Source organism: Pristiophorus japonicus, chromosome 18 (genome assembly GCF_044704955.1).
Source record: "Pristiophorus japonicus isolate sPriJap1 chromosome 18, sPriJap1.hap1, whole genome shotgun sequence".
NCBI lineage: Eukaryota > Metazoa > Chordata > Chondrichthyes > Pristiophoridae > Pristiophorus > Pristiophorus japonicus.
Window position 1 is genome coordinate 55,205,998 of NC_091994.1, and position 20,961 is coordinate 55,226,958.

The 20,961-nt window shown below is 47.9% G+C and overlaps 1 protein-coding gene across 1 annotated transcript in view; it reads left to right on the forward strand.

The window, feature by feature from the left end:
• The window catches only part of eps15l1a (epidermal growth factor receptor pathway substrate 15-like 1a), a 395,109-nt gene that overhangs the window by 140,998 nt on the left and 233,150 nt on the right, over positions 1-20,961 (forward strand). The window contains exons 8-10 of the mRNA XM_070860699.1: positions 1,754-1,984; positions 4,175-4,329; positions 5,975-6,131. Of these exons, the coding sequence (XP_070716800.1) occupies positions 1,754-1,984; positions 4,175-4,329; positions 5,975-6,131 (543 nt within the window). The remainder of the gene's footprint in view (positions 1-1,753; positions 1,985-4,174; positions 4,330-5,974; positions 6,132-20,961) is intronic.

Genomic DNA, 20,961 nt, shown 5'->3' on the forward strand with positions numbered 1-20,961 from the left:
CCTTCTCTCTCCCCCCCACTCCCTTCTCCTCTCCCCCCCCCACTCCCTTCTCTCTCCCCCCCCCCCCCCCCCAAACTCCCGTCTCTCCCGCGCCCCCCTCCCCCAACTCCCTTCTCTCCCCGCCCCCCCCCCCAACTCCCTTCTCTCCCCCCCCACCTCCCTTCTCTTTCCCCCCCTCACTCTCTTCTCTCCCCCCCCCCACTCTCTTCTCTCCCCCCCCCACTCTCTTCTCTCCCCCCCCACTCTCTTCTCTCCCCCCCCCACTCTCTTCTCTCCCCCCCCCACTCTCTTCTCTCCCCCCCCACTCTCTTCTCTCCCCCCCCCCACTCTCTTCTCTCCCCCCCCCACTCTCTTCTCTCCCCCCCCCACTCTCTTCTCTCCCCCCCACTCTCTTCTCTCCCCCCCCCACTCTCTTCTCTCCCCCCCCACTCTCTTCTCTCCCCCCCCCACTCTCTTCTCTCCCCCCCCCACTCTCTTCTCTCCCCCCCCACTCTCTTCTCTCCCCCCCCACTCTCTTCTCTCCCCCCCCCACTCTCTTCTCTCCCCCCCCCCCTCTCTCTCTCCCCCCCCCCACTCTTCTCTCCCCCCCCACTCTCTTCTCTCCCCCCCCCACTCTCTTCTCTCCCCCCCCCACTCTCTTCTCTCCCCCCCCCACTCTCTTCTCTCCCCCCCCACTCTCTTCTCTCCCCCCCCACTCTCTTCTCTCCCCCCCCCACTCTCTTCTCTCCCCCCCCCACTCTCTTCTCTTCCCCCCCCCACTCTCTTCTCTCCCCCCCCCCACTCTCTTCTCTTCCCCCCCCACTCTCTTCTCTCCCCCCCCACTCTCTTCTCTCCCCCCCCACTCTCTTCTCTCCCCCCCCACTCTCTTCTCTCCCCCCCACTCTCTTCTCTCCCCCCCCACTCTCTTCTCTCCCCCCCCACTCTCTTCTCTCCCCCCCACTCTCTTCTCTCCCCCCCCACTCTCTTCACTCCCCCCCCACTCTCTTCTCTCCCCCCCCCACTCTCTTCTCTTCCCCCCCCCACTCTCTTCTCTCCCCCCCCCCACTCTCTTCTCTCCCCCCCCCACTCTCTTCTCTCCCCCCCCACTCTCTTCTCTCCCCCCCCACTCTCTTCTCTCCCCCCCCACTCCCTTCTCTCCCCCCACTCCCTTCCCCCCCCCCCAACTCCCTTTCCCCCCCCCCAACTCCCTTTCCCCCCCCCAACTCCCTTTCCCCCCCCCCAACTCCCTTCCCCCCCCCCCAACTCCCTTCCCCCCCCCCAACTCCCTTCCCCCCCCCCCCCCAACTCCCTTCCCCCCCCCCCCAACTCCCTTCCCCCCCCCCCCAACTCCCTTCCCCCCCCCCCAACTCCCTCTCCCCCCCCCCAACTCCCTCTCCCCCCCCCCAACTCCCTCTCTCCCCCCCCAACTCCCTTTCCCCCCCCCAACTCCCTTTCCCCCCCCCAACTCCCTTTCCCCCCCCAACTCCCTTTCCCCCCCCAACTCCCTTTCCCCCCCCAACTCCCTTTCCCCCCCCAACTCCCTTTCCCCCCCCCCCAACTCCCTTTCCCCCCCCCCCAACTCCCTTCCCCATTCCTCACTCCCTTCTCCCCCCCCCCCCCCCCCCCCCCCCCACACTAACTGATCTGAGTGCTATTTACAGATACAGAGACTAGTGTGGACAACTAAAAGGTGCTTTCATGTTGCACCTGTGGAGCTGGTTTTACTGCTAAAATATGGCCACAACTGTCTGACCCGTTTGTGTTCTATTTGTAGGCGATGCATCTTGTTTACAGAGCTTTGGAGAAGGAGCCAGTTCCCTCCGTTCTGCCATCTGCGCTTCTGCCGCCGTCCAAGAGGAAGAAGCAAGGCCCAGCACTTGCTGGATCTGTGCCAGTGTTACCCGCCAGCCCTCCACCTAAAGATAGTCTGCGGTCCACTCCTTCACATGGCAGTATTAACAGCTTAAATAGTGCGGGAAGCATCTCTCCAAAGCACATCAAACAGGTGATAAGATGGGAAGCATTGTTGTATCTAAGGTAGCCTGCATTGTCACCGCTCATTCCCTGGTGAGAAGACGCACATAGTCCCAGGCTTCTAACAAGGCTCCACCAGAGCAGCTCAGTGATTTGAAAATCCTTTTTTCCCCTCAATTCAGTGTGCCACCTCACCCCCAACAGCATGGTTAAGATCAGAAATGTGTCACTTGGAAGTTGGCTGTACAGTTGATGCTTGCCACGCTCATACTTCTCATCGCCGAGAGCATGCAGAAACTAAGCTCAGGCAGCGGAAGGAGCGTGCGGCAAACCAGTCCCACCCATCCTTTCCCTCAGCGACTGTCTGTCCCACCTGTGATAGGGACTGTGGCTCTCGTATTGGACTGTTCAGTCACCTAAGAACTCATTTTTAGAGTGGAAGCAAGTCTTCCTCGTCTCTGAGGGACTGCCTATGATGATGACTTCACGTTGAGGTCCCAGAGTGCCCTGCTTCCATATTGTCCTCCTTGGGAAGAGTTGTGGACACAGTATTCTCGTTAATGTGCATGTGACTGATGCTAGCTGAAATTCGGTCAATCCTGAGTTGACTTAATTTCAAAATGTCTTTATGTAGTACTTAAAAATAACTCCTAGCATTAAAGTGCATTCCTTCTTCAGCTGTAAGACTTGGGTTAGAGTCCTGGGCGTCAATCATGTTCAAGTTTATGCTTTGTCAGGAACTCTGAGCATTTGCTGGACACAACTGGATCAACCTGAGGGAAGCAGTGGATTAATATCAGCTAATGGCCAGTGTTGTTCAGTGAATCGTGTTCCTCCCATGTTTCACCCCCTCTCAAATCCTGCACTGTTGGATCTTTAATAAATCGAGTAATCAGTTAACAAGCATCTGTGTGTCTTTCAAATGCCAGAACATGGAGAATATAGGTTAAAGTGGATCAGAGTTACTGTACATAGAATATGATCACACAGCTAGAGAGCAACGGGGTAAAAGCACTGAATTTCAAGATGCTGTTTAGAAGGTCCCCCCTCTCCCCCAAGGGTAGTAGCTAATTTGATTGGACACCCAACCAAACTCGTGGTACAACTCTTGTGTAAGTGAACTGCATATATTTTTGTTGAAGAACAGGACTGAAAGTTATATCGATAGACATAGATGGGTGTGTTCTCCAGGGAACACAGTGGTTCAGGCACTGATGCAGCTCGAGTTGAGGCGCTGGTGGAGTGCATGGCTTGGAGTTGTGAGTGTGTTTTAAGGTTGGATTAATACGGGAGTTTTATGCCATTGGCTTTGGGAGCAATTTTGGACAGCTTTCTTTTGCAGGATTTAATTTTGGTTGGTTGTTGAATTAGGCATATTCTACGATGGGGATCATTTGTAATAGTTTGTAACTGAATAGACTTGAGCTTAACTTCCCCCTGTTCCTTTCATACGCTCTTATGCCCAGTGTCCATTTGTAGTGAGGCTGTGGATATTTGCCAGGCCAACAATATCATTCGATCAGTATTGCTGCAGTGTACCAATCTGCTCTGTATGCTCAGGAATAATTCCTGCATTAAAGTTAGACTTCTACACTGGAATTTACAATAAAGCAACATCATTGTTGGCTGCACTGTACTGTTAAATAAATATAACATTACACTCTCGATGCTACAGCTCTGAATTCTGATTTGTTCTGAAAACGATTGTGATGATCACTTAAATTATGAAAGTGTTTCTTCCTGTAGCTAAGAGGGCATTTGGGCGATTTATTCCCAGGACTCTGCCAATACTTTCTGAAACTGTCCACTCGAATATGCATGAGAAGCAGTCCTGGGTGAAGATTCTCAATTTCTGTGCTAGCAATTACCAGGACCTCTGTGTGCATGGGACTATGTTCCATAAATCTATGAATGGTGCTTCACTGCACTGTGCAACAAAGGAAATAACAATTGCAACTCTGAAATCAACACAGTTTGAATTGTAGACTCCTTTTGTGTGTGCACATCGGACTAGATTTCATCCATGATGGTAATGGCCGTTATGACTCCCATTTCAACACACATACTGACCTGGGTATTACAGCACATTTGGTTGAGGAGTTGATGAATAAAGTCAGCGCTGTTCTCAGGGCTCTGATGATTTGTGATCCTTTATGCTGTGTTACTTCCACCTATTGATATTGTGCAGCACAGTGAACTGGAAAATTCCTGTTTGTTGCAGCCATTAAACTGGGTTGTGCCAGCTAATGACAAGATGCGGTATGATGACATCTTCCTCAAAATAGACTTGGACATGGATGGGTACGTCAGTGGCTTGGAAGTCAAAGATATCTTCATGCAGTCTGCGCTTCATCAGAATCTCTTGGCTCACGTATGGTAAGAGATGCACGCTGAGTTAATGTATTGAGAGAGATTCATAGTCTGTACTCGGGACATCTTAGCTCATGCATGATAAATGGCCATAGCCAACTAAACTGGCGACACGTGCCCTTCAATGCCATCAACTGCTGATGTGTGTCTTGTGCAGTTAACAGCACTGGCTAAAGTAAATACTCCAGCCTTGCCTACAGCAGAGACCCAGCTTTCATTCACCTCCTAACCTGCGTCTGGCCTACAGCCTCACTGATGGCTTCTAAATGTGCTGAGCTGGATTCAGTACATCAGCGTGCTAGCATCACAAGGCCACCATTACTTTAGAATAGCAGCCCTTCCATGTGTACAGCAAATTCCACAGTGCCGACATAAGAGAACTGCACGTGCGGGACAGCAAGCTTACAGTTTATGGGCTAGAAGGTGTTGGTTGCTGGTGGGTGAGTGGCAATTATAAGTTGTTCTCCCAGAACTCAAACCCAGGCACTGACGAAAGGTGAAAGCACCTTCAGGTTAATGACTTCACAAGTGGTGATTGACACCCAATATTATAGAAATGAATGAATCATGAATAGGAACCAAGGAACAGGAGTAGGCTATTCAGCTCCTCGAGCCTGTTGCTCCATTCAGTCAGATTATGGCTGATCTGTATCTTAACTCTGTCTACCCTTAATACCTTTGCCTTACAAAAATCTATCAATCCTAATTTTGAAATTGACTCTCAACCTTAACAGCTTCTTGGGAGAGAGTTCCAGGTTCCCACTACCCTTTGTGTGAAGAGGTGCTCCCTGACATCACCCCAGAATGGCCTAGCTCTAATTTTAAGGTAATTCCCCCTTGTTCTGGACCTCCCTGCAGCGCCCCCCCCCCCCCATTCCCCACGAGGAAATAGTTTCTATCTACCCTATCAAACCCTTCTAATCATCTTAAACATCTGAATTAGAACGGCCCATAAAGCTCGATACTTGAGGGGATAAGAAAACCATCGTTGTAATGAGTATTATATACTGATATGTTATGCGTGAAGTGTCCTTCATTGACTATACTGGTGCAGTGATGACGTCTGCATATCAAATGTTGTTGAGAGAATAGTCTACACTCCATCAAATGGAAACGCTTAAGCTGCACCGTCCATAGAATCAGCTGCAGTTAGTCTCAAAAGATATGTTTTTCTAAAATGTTGTTTAAAAAGAAATCCAGTGAATAGAAGGGGACTATAGTATTGCAAGTGCTGATTTGATCTTGTAAGAGGGACTTTTATTTTTTTTTTTAAAAGCCAGGTGGGCATGAGTCTGTTTCACCCCAGTGCCCTTCGATTTTTGAATTCCAGCAGGCTTTCCGACTAGCCTGCATGACCCTTCAGCACCAACACTTCCTGATTTCTGTACCTCCTCGTGGGGCGATACTAATTCACAGCAGTGCGGCTGACACTGGAAGCCACTTCCAGATGGTTTCTGCACCTCCCTCTGTGTACCTTCCCCACTGCAGGCTGTCACTGGCGTGTTTGCCTCTCCATTAAATTACATTGCTGCTATGTCAACACGTACCTTCCTTTCATAGATTGTTATGATATTAAACACAGCAGTTGGCATGGTTTTGCTCTAGTTGCAATATTGAGCCTGCATTTATTTAGTAAACTGTTTTCTAACAGGGCCCTGGCCGACACAAAGCAGATGGGGAAATTGAACAGGGAGCAGTTTGCCTTAGCAATGTATCTGATCCAGCAGAAGGTCAGCAAAGGGACTGATCCTCCCCAGGTGCTGACCCCAGAGATGATCCCACCGTCGGAGAGAACTACACCAGTATCAGTAAGTACTTGATGCTACTCTGACTTTATAGGAATTGATGGGGTACTCTTAGCATTAGACCTGGCAGTCTGGGCTGGTGCATTTCACCACTTGGGCTGGTTACCTCAGTGTAAGCTCAGCACCTGTGGAATTATACCCAGTAAGGGGTCAGGAGAGTGGGAGGGAGTGTGAGAAAAAATCTAGGCATGTTCAACTGTGTGGCAATATTCCCATCTACCTGTGTTGAGACTGCAAGAGTGGGACATGAACCCTGCATAATGTATCAGCAATCGGCTTTTATGTTTGGAGGCCTAAGTTCGGAACTCAACCGGCCAACCAATAAATGTCTCTCTTGGGATTTCAGTAACAATACTGGTGGCTGCCTGAATGTTTATGTAATGTCCACTTGAACTGTGATGCACAGTGATACAAGTATACTTTTTGTCCTGTCAAGTGGAGGATGTACTGGAGGGAGCAGTTTGAGGTAATGTGTACTCACAGGTCTGTCACTGGAAGTGGTAGGAACAGTTTGAAATGATGAAAGTAAAAGTATCACACAAGTGTATTGGCACAACATCAAAAGCATACTGATTTAGAAGTGAGTTTTCTTTTTAATTTCTGATTGAGCAGACTCTGTACCAAAGGTCATGAGAATGGATAATGACAATCCTGTGTCTGTTCTGTTGGAGTTCTATTTTCAGGGGTCTTCGACCTTTGTGAGGAGAACTTTACCTCGCTCAACCCCTCAGCTGCGCCTGTGCTGTCACTGTTTGTCCAACAGTCTGGGGAAGTTGTAGCTTCCTCACCAGCTCAACAGTGGGAAGACCAAAGCCATTGTCTTTGATTCCTGCCATAAACGTCACTCCCATGCTACTGATTACATCCCTTTCCCCAGCCACTGTCCCACATTAAACACAAGGTGTCCTGTTTGACCTTGAGATGAAATTCAGAGCCCATACTGTCTCCATTACATGGAACATTTACATCCACCTTTGCAGCAATGCCTACATCCACCGCTACCTCAGTCCCTCGCCTACTGAAACTCTTGCACATATCTTTATCTCCACACTTGACTAATGCTCTATTTTCCAGCCTCCCATCCGCTACACTCCGTGTTCTGAATTGTCTAAAACTTAGCTCCACATATCCTTTCTTGCCCAAAGTCCTGCTAAGTCATCACCCCTGACCCCAATGACCTGCTAAGTCATCACCCTTAACCTCATTGACCTAAATTGGCTCCCTATACCCCAGTACATTCAATTTGAAATCTTTGTCTTTAAATCCTTAAATGGTCTTGCCCCACCCTATCTCTGTAACCTCTTCCAGCCCTGCAGTCCTCCCCAAATTCGCCATTCCCCTGACTGTGGCCACTTGCATCCTCCGCCTTCATTTGACCCACCACTGGGTGTCAATATCCCTCCTAATCTCTCCCTTCCTGGCTCGGTGTCTGTCTCTGTATAAAGAGCATTAAAGGTGCTATATTGTTTTGCTTTGTACTGGTTAATGGGATGATTGAAATGTGGGGACATCCCCTTGAGCAGTTCACAGCAGTATTTAGTGCTTCTTTTGATTTATATTGCTTGCATTCAAATATAATTAAATACATTTTGAGTGTACAGTGACACCTGTATAAACAGACACTCCCAAAAAACTGGACACCTGTATTAAAAAAAAAGCCATTTATTGAGAGAACCAGCAACTTGGAATCATGGAGCACAGAAGGAGGCCATTTTGCCCATCCTGCCAGTGCTGGCTCTTTGGTAGAGTGATCCAATTAATCTCACTCCCCTGCTCTTTCCCTGTAGGTCTGTAATTTTGTTTTACTTCCAGTAGTTAATTTTATTTTGAATGTTACTATTGAATCTGCTTCCACCACTCTTTCAGGCAGTGCGTTCTGGATCCAGATGTAAAAAAAAAGTTTCCTTACGTTGCCTCTGGTTCTTTTGCCAATCACCTTAAATCTGTGTCCTCTGTCAATGGAAACAGTTTTTCTTTATTTAAACTCTCAAAACCATTCATAATTTTGACATAATTAAGTCTCCTCTTCACCTTCTCTGCTCTAAGCTTCTCGGGTCCCCCCACATAACTAAAGTCCCCCATTCCTGGTACCATTTTAGTAAATCTCTTCTGCACCCTCTCCAAGGCCTTGACATCCTCCTTAAAGTGGCGTCAGAATTGAACACAGTACTTCAGCTGAGGCCAAACCAATGTTTTATAAAGGTTTAGCGATAACTTCCTTGCTATTGTACTCTGTTCCTCTAGTAATAAAGCCAAGAGTCCAGTATGCTTTATTTAACTGCCTTCTCAACTTGCCATGTCAACTTCAAAGACTTGTGTACATACACCCCAGGTCTATCTGTTCCTGCATCCCCTTTAAGATTATACCATTTAGTTCATATTGCCTCTCCTCACTTTTCCTACCAAAATCTATCACTTCACACTTCTCTGCGTTAAATAGCATCTGCCATGTGTCTGCCCATTTCACCAGTCTGTCTATGTCCTCTTAAAGTCTGTTATTATCCACCTCATTCTTTACTACATTTCCAAATTTTGTATCATCTGCAAACTTTTATTATGCCCTATATACCCAAGTCCAGGTTATTAATATATATCAAAAAGAGCAGTGGTCCTAATACTGACCGCTGGGGAACAGCACAGTCTGAAAATGGGCATTGTTTGCACGTAAGCATTTTCAGTAGAATGGGGAGTTTTTCACCCAGCATACACAGTGGCAGAGAAACTGCTCTATCCCCGGGGTAGAGCTGTGCAAGCATTCAATCCCAGCGATAGAGCGCTATGCACTGACCTGCGTGTGCTAACTACATGAGCATTCAGGGGCCAGAGAGGCAGCGAGCTGTAAGGAGAAGTGCCAGTGCTCCCAAACCAATGAAAGTCCCAGATACAGCAGCTTTGCTCAATTAAATGTCCCGTGTTCTAAGTTGTAAAGGGGCAATGCGTAGTAAAATACAAACTTCTCTTCTTGGGCAGTCCCTCGTATCGAGGATGACCCGCTTCCACACCAAAAAGGGATGAGTTCACAGGTGTTTCAATGAGGGACCTAATATTCCGGATCCCGAACTACATCCTGAAGGGTGGAAGATGCCTGTGCGTGGATTTTTTTAACGTGGGGTGACCGTTGCACACCAGCCACCACACGGGCTTGACAGAGCAAGGTCTTGATCCAGTGGCAAGGGTTAACCAAGATGACTGGAGACCAGCTCTGCTGCATGGACCTAGTGCGCACACATATCGCAGTGCGGGCTGGTCAATGCTGCCCCGGGCCGCCCCGGGCCCTCGGCTCTCCTGGGCCCCGAACTCTCACCGCTCCTGGGCCCCGAATACAAAATACAAAAGAGGCACTCTGAAACCACGGAGACTTGCAAATTACGAACCACGGACGACCTTCGATGCGCCAATCCTTTGACAACAGTAAAACACGGGACATGGACTGTTGTACAGCTGCTGTATCTGGAGCTTTCACTGAGTCGCAATCACTGGAGTTTCCCCCTGCAGCTCGCTTACTCTCTACCCCAAATTCTCATGAGATCAGAATATGCCGGTCAGCACAAGGCCACAACGGGTTTTGTGGAGTGGGGAGCTCTTTATCCGGCATCCACAGCGCCATAAGGGAATAAGGACAGCTGACGCCAGTTCCTAAGGTGTTTAATTTGTAGGTTTCACTGTATTTGGATTTAGCTGACCAAATTTCTGTGTTGATGATCAGATGTAATTATAATTGACCAATATAAACTGCATATATTCAAGAGATCACACTCAAACTCATTTGTTTATATATGGTGTTCATTTTGCCTGCCCAGGTTTTATTTATTTTACCCATTTTATTGGCCACTTGATGGCACCTAATCTGACCCAAGTTGTGTTTTCTCCAAGTGCACCTGATGCTACAGCTCTTGATGTTTGTACACTAACCCTCTTTTGCATGTACCTGTCGACCCACCTTATTTGTTTCTCTCTCTGTAGAGCCTCTCAGGCTACATGACTCCTGTTGGGCCTGAGCTTTCGCAGCTAGCAGAAGTGAGGCGTGTGAGTAACTCGCTGTGAACGTGTTATCAGGGTGCTCCCACCTGCCTGCTTTCCACATTCCACAAGCCCTTGCCTGTTCCTCCCATTGCCTCAAAACCATCTCACCCAATTGTTACAGCCATCACAAACATGCGCATGTTGGACACTAGCAAGCTCAGAAATGATCTGGTCAGTACCTGCTACGTGGGAATGATTGGTGAGCGTGTAGACCTTTGTGCCATTCCAATTTCAACTTTGGCAAATAATCCTGTCCGTGTCAGTGACGAAGTGAAGGGAGATTGAGTAATGCAATGTAAATACAGTCCCCACAAAACCTTCACGTTTCAAACAAGCAGTCGGTTATATCGGCTAAAATGTGATTGACATTAATCATTTGCATTAAGATCAATTTTAAAGTTGCTGGTTATAGCGTATTAAGCTCTTTGTTTATTTTTTCCAGAATCAGCTGTGTTTACTCACCAGTTTGTACTTTGGTTAGGTTTGGGTGCACTGACAGCAAGAGCAATCATAAATAAATGATGTAAATAAAGCTAGTTGTATTGCATGCAGTCTTGTTTGATTTCTTCAATAGTGATCTACAGTGTATAGTAGTTTATCATAGTGCTACATCTATATATGAATGAACTAGGCCCATGCAGCAGAGCCTGGTCTCCAGTCATCTTGGACCCCTTGTCACTGGACCAAGATCTTACTCTGTGAAGCCCGTGTGGTAGCTGGTGTGCAATGGCCACCCCACTTTAAAAGAACTCACGCACTGGCATCTTCCACACTTTAAGATGAAGTTTGGGACCTGGAACGTCAGGACCCTCACGGACAACCCCAACAGCAACAGAACAGAACGCCACACTGCGATCGTTGCCCGGGAACTCTGGCGCTTCAACGTAGATACCGTCGCCCTAAGCGAGACCCGGCGGGCAGGGGAAGGCCAGCTCAAAGAACAAGGTGGAGGTTATACCACCTTCTGGAAAGGTAAACCAGGTGAAGAACGGCGCCTCCATGAGGTAGGTTTCACCATAAAAAATGAACTAGTGGGCCGTCTCAGAGACGCCCCCTGCAGGATAAACGAACACCTCATGATCCTTCGGCTCACCCTAGCCCAGAAACAGTGCGCTACAGTCTTCAAAGCATACGCCCCAACGCTGGAAGCTACAGATGAGACCAAAGAGGAATTCTACTCCAGCCTCGAACAATCCCTGTGCCGAGTCCCAACGGGCGACAAGCTGATTCTCCTCGGCAACTTCAACTCCAGAGTTGGAAAGGACACAGACCTCTGGGGAGCTGTGATCGGCAGAGAGGGGGTAGGGAAAACCAACTCCAACATTACCCTCCTCACAAAATGTTCAGAACATAGCCTCGTCATAACCAATACCCTGTTCCGTCAGAAAGACAAATATAAGGCTTCATGGAAACTCGCTCGCTCCAAGCACTAGCGTCCGCTAGACTCAGTCATCTTCCGAGCAAGGGACTGCAAGGACGTGTGCGTGACCCGCGCCATGACAGGAACCGACGACTGCTGGATGGACCTCCGCTTAATCCGCTCAGTCATCACCATCTACGTTGCCCCAAAACAGCGAAGGCAACAACAGCAATACCGCAGGAAAATCAATGCTGGAGCACTCAGAGACCATGTTAAGAGAGCCCTATTCAGCCAGCGGCACTACTACCAACCCAACGACCCAGAGACGCAGAGTGTCCACAGTGCCTGGTCTGCCCTCAAGGCCTCCATTATTAGCACCTGCGAAGAGACGCTCGGTATCTTCACCAAGAAACATCAAGACTGGTTCGATGAGAATGACCAGGAGCTAATAAGCCACAAGCGCAAGGCATTCTTGAACTGGAAGCAGCAACACAACTCGAGAGCAAGAAGGCAGCTCTACAGACGTCTGAAGGCCGAGGTCCATTAGAAAACCCGCGACCCAAAGAATAGATGGTGGGTGGAGAAAGCTCAGGAGATCCAACAACTAGCCAGCGACCACGATGTGCGAGAATTCTTTAGCGCAGTCAAGACCACCTATGGCCCAAGCAGCCAAGGCCCTATCCCACTGCTGACCAAGAATGGAGAGGTACTCATCAAGGACGGAGAGACAGTCAGTGGCCGCTGGAAGGAGCACTTCGAAGATCTCCTTAACCGAGACTCTGTCTTTGACGTGATGGTCCTCGACTCCATCCCGCAGCATCCCACCTGCCACCATCTCAGCACAATTCCAGCCCGGCACGAGGTAGAAAAGGCCATCTGACAACTGAAGAACAACAAGGCATCAGGAGCAGATGGAATCCCCACCGAAGCACTAAAACATGGCAGAAAAGCACTACTGCTGTGAATTCATGACCCTCATTTCTCTTATCTGGAAGGAGGCAAGCATGCCAAGAGATCTCAGAGACGCCGTAATCATGGCCATCTTCAAGAACGGTGACCAGTCCGACTGTGGTAACAACAGTGGAGTCTCCCTGCTGTCGGCCACAAGTCATTGCAAGAATCTTCCTCAATCACCTTCTCCCTGTGGCTGAAGAACTCCTCCCAGAGTCGCAATGCGGATTCCGCCCACTAAAGGGCACAATGGATGTGATCTTCATTGCGCGGCAAACACATGAGAAATGCAGGGAACAGCACCAACTCTTGTACGTGGCCTTTGACCTCACAAAGGCCTTCGACACTGTCAACCGTAAGGGATTTTGGAGTGTTCTCCGATTTGGCTGCCTTCCACCTGCTTTGCGATGGCATGCAAGCCGTGATCCTGACCAACTGATCCACCACAGACCCAATCCACCAGGGTCAAGCAAGGTTGTGTCATCGCACTGACGCTCTTCTCAATCTTTCTTGCTGCAATTCTCCATCTCATCCTCAGAAAGCTCCCCGCTGGAGTGGAACTAAATTACAGGACAGACGGGCAGCTGTTCAACCTCCGCCGTCTCCAGGCCAGATCCAAGGTCGTTCCATCCTCCGTCTGCGCACAATCCGAGGCTGAACTCTCCATCGTCAACACCTTCACCGAGGTGTATGAGAGCATGGGCCTTACACTAAGCATCCGTAAGACAAAGGTCTTCTACCAACCTGCCCCAGCCGCACAGCACTACCCTCCGGTTATAAAAATCCATGATGAAGCCTTGGACAAAGTGGACCATTTTCCATACCTTGGGACAGACATCGCCGATGAGGTCCAACACCGCCTTCAGTGTGCCAGTGCAGCCTTCTGTCGCCTGAGGAAGTGAGTGTTTGAAGACCAGGATCTCAAACCCAGCACCAAGCTCATGGTCTACAGGGCTGTAATGATACTCGCCCTCCTATATGGTTCAGAAACATGGACGACGTACAGCAGGCACCTCAAAATACTGGAGAAGTACCACCAACGCTGCCTCCACAAGATCCTGTAAATCCATTGGCAGGATAGGCGCACCAACAGCAATGTTCTCGCTCAGGCCAGCATCAAAGCATTGACCACGCTCGACCAGCTCCGTTGGACGGGCCACATCGTCCGCATGCCTGATACGGGACTCCCAAAACAAGCGCTCTACTTTGAGCTTCAACACGGCAAGCGAGCCCCAGGTGGGCAGAAGAAACGTTTCAAGAGCACCCTCATAGCCTCCTTGGAAAAAGTGCAACATCCTCACCGACACCTGGGAATCGCTGGCACAAAACCGCTCGAAGTGGAGGAAAAGCATCCGGGAAGGCTTCGAACACCTTGAGTCTCTTCACCGAGAGCAAGCTGAATCCAAGTGTAGACAGCGGAAAGAGCGCCGACAACACAAGCCCCCCCACCCACTTGTTCCTTCAACCACTATCTGCCCCACCTGTGACAGATTATAGGTCCCACATTGGACTCTTCAGTCACCTGAGAACTCATTTTTAGTGTGGAAGCAAGTCATCCTTGACTCCGAGGGACTGCTTAAGATATATACAGATAGATAGATATAGATAAATATATATCATCATCATCATCATCATAGGCAGTCCCTCCGTATCGAAGAAGACCTGCTTCCTCTCCTGAAGTGAGTTCTTTGGTGACTGAACAGTCCAATACGAGAGCCACAGTCCCTGTCACAGGTGGGGCAGATAGTCGTTGAGGGAAAAGGTGGGTGGGACAGGTTTGCCGCACGTTTTTTCTGCTGCCTGCGCTTGATTTCTGCATGCTCTTGGCAGTAAGACTCCTGCTCAGCGCCCTCCCGGATACACTTCCTTCCGAGTAGAGCGCTTGCTTTGGCAACCTTCGTCGTCTCCAGGCCAGGTTCAAGACCACCCCAACCTCTGTCGTCGAGCTACAGTACGCGGACGACGCCTATATCTGCGCGCACACACAGGCTGAACTCCAAGTCATAGTCTGAGGTGTACGAAAGCATGGGCCTTATGCTAAACATCCATAAGACAAAGGTCTAAACACCAATCTGTCCTCGCCACACAGCACTGCCACCCCCCCCCAGCCAGTTATCAAGATCCACGGCGCGGCCCTGGACAATGTGGACCATTTCCCATACCTCGGGAGCCTCTTATCAACAAGAGTAGACATTGACGACGAAATCCAATACCGCCTCCAGTGTGCCAGTGCAGCCTTGGCTGCCTGAAGAAAAGAGTGTTTGAAGACCAGGCCCTCAAATCTGCCACCAAGTTCATAATCTGCACGGTTGTAGCAATACCCGCCCTCCTGTATGGCTCAGAGACATGGACCATGTACAGTAGACACCTCAAGTTGCTGGAAAAATAACACCAACGTTGTCTCCGCAAGATCCTGCAAAATAATTATATATATATATATCCTAGCAACTCTCCCACTTTCACTGGCGTCTCACGTGCGAATTGCTAACTCCCCTCCTGCAATCTACTGCAGGGTTTTCAACATAGCTGTTGCACCGGCCATTACGTATTGTGGGCACGAACGCACCCACTATACGCGGTGGGGACTGTATATAGTGGCAGCATTTTAAAGATTAATTTTGATCCTCTGATATCAGTGATTCCTTGTCATGGGTCCCTTTCCCCATGCTTTTTGAAGAAGGCTCTGCCAGTGCTTGCTGCTCGAAGCTACGTGAAAGCATCTTAATGGTGACTCACTGCTGTTTCTACCTTTCTTTTTTGCGGCTGCATCTCTGGTGCGTATATTCTAAGAGGGGTAGATGAGCTGCGACCACCATGTGTTCTACTAGGTACAGATCAGCCATGATCTCATAGAATGGCGAAACGGACCCGAGGGGCTAAATGACAGTTCCTGTTCCTCTACCGGGAAGTATCCTTTGCTAACCAGAGCACCTAGTCAGGCGTGTAGTGTGAGGAGGAGCAGCATGGCTATTTTGTACTAATGCTCTTAGACCCAGTGAGATGCTCCATATACCTTTACAATTCACCCACCCCTATAGTTTGTATAATCTAAATGTTCCTTGTCTCCCTGTGCCCCATTGTTGTATGAACATTAAAACACCATTGCTTTATGTGTGTGTGAGAGTCGGTCAAAGCACTTCCAGTTCAGATGTTGCAAAGATGCTCTGGAGTAAAAGTTAACTTCTACAATCGGTCTAAGAAGAATTTTGAGGAACAATGCGGACCCATTGCAACACGTCCATTTTGGTGTTGGTTTCCCGCAACTGCGCAGAGGGTTCGTGCAATCCTAAGTCTCTCCGGTTGCTTTGGGTAATGAATTCTTCCTGTGTGAATGGATCAGTCTTGGACCCAAGATACAGGCAGCACTGCATCTGCAGCTTGGTGACTCGCACCATTAAACCCTGATATTTTAAATTATAAACAGAGCACCTACTTCAAACTGGGTGCTGTCCTTCAAAGGCACCCCAGAGTTTAAATGTGTGTGTGTATGGGCGGGGTACTTTCCGTATAGATAGAGAGAAAAAGTAGTTTAAAGTGTCCTTCCTCTATGTCTGTGCTGTAGTTGGCCATATTCATTAATGATTCATTCATTTCTAGTTTGTTGAATGTCTATTGCACGGTGAATATTGGAGCCATTTACAAATTGCATTGCTGCATTACCTGTATTGTACAAATGAAGAAGTCTTGAGATGCTCAAGAGATTTACTTACCAATATACCTGTGCAGGGAAACTGAAGTTGCTTGTATCTGTGCTTAATGCTGTTCGGAGGCATTATTGAATACAACTTGGCTACAGCATGTGGAAAGGTCAGTACAAGGCACCTGACTGCTTGCGTCCTGATTGAGGTGTAAAAACTATGAGGGGCCAAGATAGAGTGGATAGGAAGGACCTATTTACCCTAGCAGAGGGGGCATAGATTTAAAGTGGTAGAAGGATTAGAGGGTTGAGGAGCACATTTTTCACCCAGAGAGTAGTGAGCACCAATTATCAGCTGTGGCTCAGTGGGTAGCACACTTGCCTCTGAGTCAGACGGTTGTGGGTTCAAGTCCTGCTCCAGAGACTTAAGCACAGAAACCTAAACTGACGCTCCAGTGCAGTACTGAGGGAGTGCTGAACTGTCGGAGGTGCCGTCTTTCGGATGAGACGTTAAACTCCACCTGCACTCTCCAGTGGATGTAAACGATCCCATGGTACTATTTTGAAGAAGAGCAGGGGAATTATCCTCGGATTATCCTGGCCAATATTTATCCTTCCATCATCACTTTAAAAAGTGGGGTCATTATCACATTGCTGTTTGTGGGAGCTTGCTGTGCGCAAATTTGCTGTTGCGTTTCCCACATTACAACAGTGACTACACTCCAAAAGTGCTTCATTGGCTGTAAAACACTTTGGGACGTTCTGAGGTTGTGAAAGGGGCTATATAAATGCAAGTCTTTCTACAATGAGTTGGATTTCAGTGATTTACTGATGATCCCTTGCAGCGTTGTGTGTTTGTTCTCTGTGCAGTGATTTCTGGGATCTGGTTTACAACATGGAAGGAGGGCATTTGATCCACTGTGTCTGCTGGCTGAAAAAGAGCTATCCAGCCTAATCCCACTTTCCAGCTCTTGGTCCGTCGCCTTATAGGTTACAGCACTTCAAGTGCACATCCAAGTACTTTTTTAATGTGATAATAGTTTCTGCCTCTACCACCCTTTCAGACAGTGAGTTCCAGACCCTCACCACTCTCTGGGTGAAAAATGTGCTCCTCAACTCCCCTCTAATCCTTCTACCAATTACTTTAAATCTATGACCCCCCTGCTGGAGTAAATAGGTCCTTCCTATCCACTCTATCTAGGCCCCTCATAATTTTTACACCTCAATTAAGTCCTCCCCCTCAGCCTCCTCTGTTCCAAAGATAACAACCCCTGCCTATCCAATCTTTCCTCATAGCTAAAATTCTTCAGTCCTGGCAACATCCTCGTAAATATTCTCTGTACTCTCTCCAGTGCAATCACATTTTTCCTGTAATGTGGTGACCAGAACTGCACGCAGTACTCCAGCTGTGGTCCAGCTAGTGATTTATACAGTTCAAGCATAACCTCCCTGCTCTTCTATTCTGTGCCTCGGCAGATTCTCGTATGCCTTCTTAACCACCTTATCTACCTGTCCTGCTCCTTCAGGGATCTGTAGACATGCACTCCTTCCATTTATTGTGTATTCCCTTGCCTTGTTAGGCCTCCCCACATGCATAACCTCACTTCTCCGGATTGAATTCCATTTTCCGCTTTTCTGCCCAACTGACCAGTCCAGTGATATTTTCCTGCAGTCTACAGTTTTCTTCCTCACATCATCATCATAGGCAGTCCCTCGTATCGAGGATGACTTTCTTCCACGCCAAAAAGGGATGAGTTCAGAGGTGTTTCAATGAAGGACCAAATATGCAGATCCCGAACTACGTGTTGAAGTGTGGAAGATGCCTGTGCGTGGATTTTTTTTAACGTGTGATGGCCGACGGAGCTAGGTCTTGGTCCAGTGGCAAGGGTTAACCAAGACGACTGGCGACCAGCTCTGCTGCACGGACCTAGTGCGCACACATATCGCAGTGTGGGCTGTCCCGTGCTGCCCCGGGGCCCACGCCTCTTCTGGCCCCACTATCAACTATCAACCACATGGCCAATTTTTGTATCATCTGCAAACTTCTTAATCATGCCGCCCACATTGAAGTCTAAATAATTGATATATATCACAAAAAGCAAGGGACCCAAAACTGAGCCCTACGGAACCCCACTGGAAACAGCCTTCCAGTCACAAAAACATCCATTGACCATTCCCCTGTGTTTCCTGCCTCTGAGACAATTTGAATCCAACTTGCCACTTTCCCTTCTATCCCATGGGCATTTACTATTCTGACCAGTCTACCATGTGGGACCTTGTCAAAAGCTTTGCTAAAATCCATATAGATTACATCAAATGCACTATCCTCATCAACCGTTCTTGTTATCTCCTCAAAAATTTAAATCATGTTAGTCAGACACGATCGTCTCTTAACAAATCCAAGCTGACTGTCCTTAATTAACCCGTGCCTTTCTGAATGACGATTAATACTGTCCCTCAGAATTTTTCTCCCAACAATTTGCCCACCAGCGAAGTTAGGCTGACTGGCCTGTAATTACTCGGTCTATCCCTTTTTCGCTTTTTAAACATCGGTACAAAGTTAGCAGTCCTCCGTTCCCCCGGCACCCCACCTGCAGCGAGAGAGCATAGAGAAATGATGGTCCAAATCTCCACTGTTTCCTTCCTTGCTTCTCTTAAAGGCCCGGGATACATTTCAACCGGGCCCGGTGATTTATCTCCTTTCAAAGATGCTAAACCTCTTAATACTTCCTCTCTATATTTATTTCATCTAATATTTCACTCCTCCTCCTTAACTACAATGTCTGCATCGCCCCTCTCTTTTGTGAAGACAGTATTCGCTAAGCATTCATTAAGAACCATATCCACGTCTTCCGTCTCCACACACAAGCTTCCTCTTTGGTCTCCAATAGGCCCTACTCTTCAGTTATCCTCTTGCTCTTTATGTATTTATAAAACATCTTTGGGTTTTCCTTGATTTTACTTGCCAATATTTTTTCATGCCCTCTCTCTAATTTCCTAATTTCCTTTTCCGTTTCAGCCCTGTACTTTCTATACTCTAGGCTTTCTGCAGTATTTAGCCCTCGGTATCTTTTTTTGCCTTATCCTATCCTGAAATTCAGGGGGCTCTAGATTTCTTTGTGGGAACATATTTGCTCTGGACCCTCCCTATCACCTCCTTGAACGCCTCCCACTGCTCTGACACTGATTTACCTTCAAGTCCACTTTTGCTAAAGTTGGCCTTTCCCCACTCGAGAACTTTTACTCCCGATCTATCCTTGTCCTTTTCCGTAACTATGCTAACTCTAACTGAATTATGGTCACTAGCACCAAATGCTCTCCCACTGATTCCCTTTCCACCTGCTCAGCTTCATTCCCTAAAATTAATTCCAGAACCGCGCCCTCTCTTGTTGGGCTTGCTATGTACTGGCTAAAAAAGTGTTCTCGAATGCATTTTAAGAATTCCTTTTACACTGATTCTATCCCAGTTAATGTTAGGGCAGTTGAAATCCTGTATTACTACGCTATTGGTTTTGCACTTCTCAGAAATGTGCCTACATATTTGCTCTTGCTACTCCCTGACTATTTGGATTGTGTTGTGGTCCTGGCTTTCCACAGAATGTGAGCTCAAATAAAGTCAGTGTCTAGGGAAATAGCATGAATCTCAGCCGAGTTAGTCATGCTGATATCACCCTGGATGTACAGCAACAAGGAGGAGCACCGGTGCTCCTTCAGGAGGATTAGTGTAATTTAAGGACTCAATTTCTCCACACTGCTGCAGCTCGTGGATCAGAGCACTGGGCAGAGGGTTTGTTTTTTATGTTAAAATTAAATTGTTGAGGGCGAGAGCTTTTATTTATGGGAAAAAACTATTTTTCTACCTTTTCCCTTTCTTGGGTCTTCCCCATGCTACACAGCATTGCTGGCTGAGAGGGCAGACTGTAGATATAGCAATGGTAAAACTAACCGCAAAGGAAATATATGGAAGGGCTCTGATTCTCATAGACTCAGACAGCAGAGAGGGAGGCCATTTGTCCCATTGTGCCTGTACCAGCTTTCTGAATGAGTTACCAAATGAGTCCCACTCCCCTGCTCTTGCCAAAACCTCGCAATGTTTTCCTTTTTAAATATTTATCCAATTCTCTTTTGAAAGTTATGATTGAATCTGCTTCCACTGCCGTTTCAGGCATAACTCGCTGAGTAAAGCGATTCTCATCATCTCCCCCCACCCCCTGGCTCTTTGCCAATGATCCCAAATCTCTATCCTCTACTCACCAGCTCTGCTGCCAGTTCTCCCTGTTTACTCTCTCAAAACCCCTGATAATTTTGAACACCTCTATTAAATCTCCCGTTAACCTTCTCCTTCCAGTTTACTCTCCCACCTGCCAGTCACTGCTTCCATGTCACGCGCACAGTGATTTTGGGGGATATTGAGGGATTATCATGCGGTCTCCGCACTTAATGCATCTTCTTATTTCACTTTGTGCATTCTTTGTTCTCGTTCCTGAATTTACTTTTTCCCCTTGTTTGTAATTTTATTTAAAGAATTGTTTTTAAACTATAATCGTTTTTCTGTTTTGCAAGTAACCATCTTGCTCTCGTGAACTTGCTGCAACGAATGCTGACCTTTCGTTTGTAAATCGGAGGCACTGCTGTCTTTGTGAGCGGTGGCATTAAACCTGCTTTGTACGGAGTGACATTCACATGCGTTCGCATCCTGGATAGCTCGGTGTCGTGCCCAGTGATTGCTATTCCTCGACATTGGGCAGGATGGTATTGAGCTGGTTGACCTCCTTGGACCAGGCAGCCATATCACATCTTCCCCGATCTCTGCCAAACCCAACAGCTGAGATGTTCTTGGCTGAAGGACAGGTTGGTGCTGG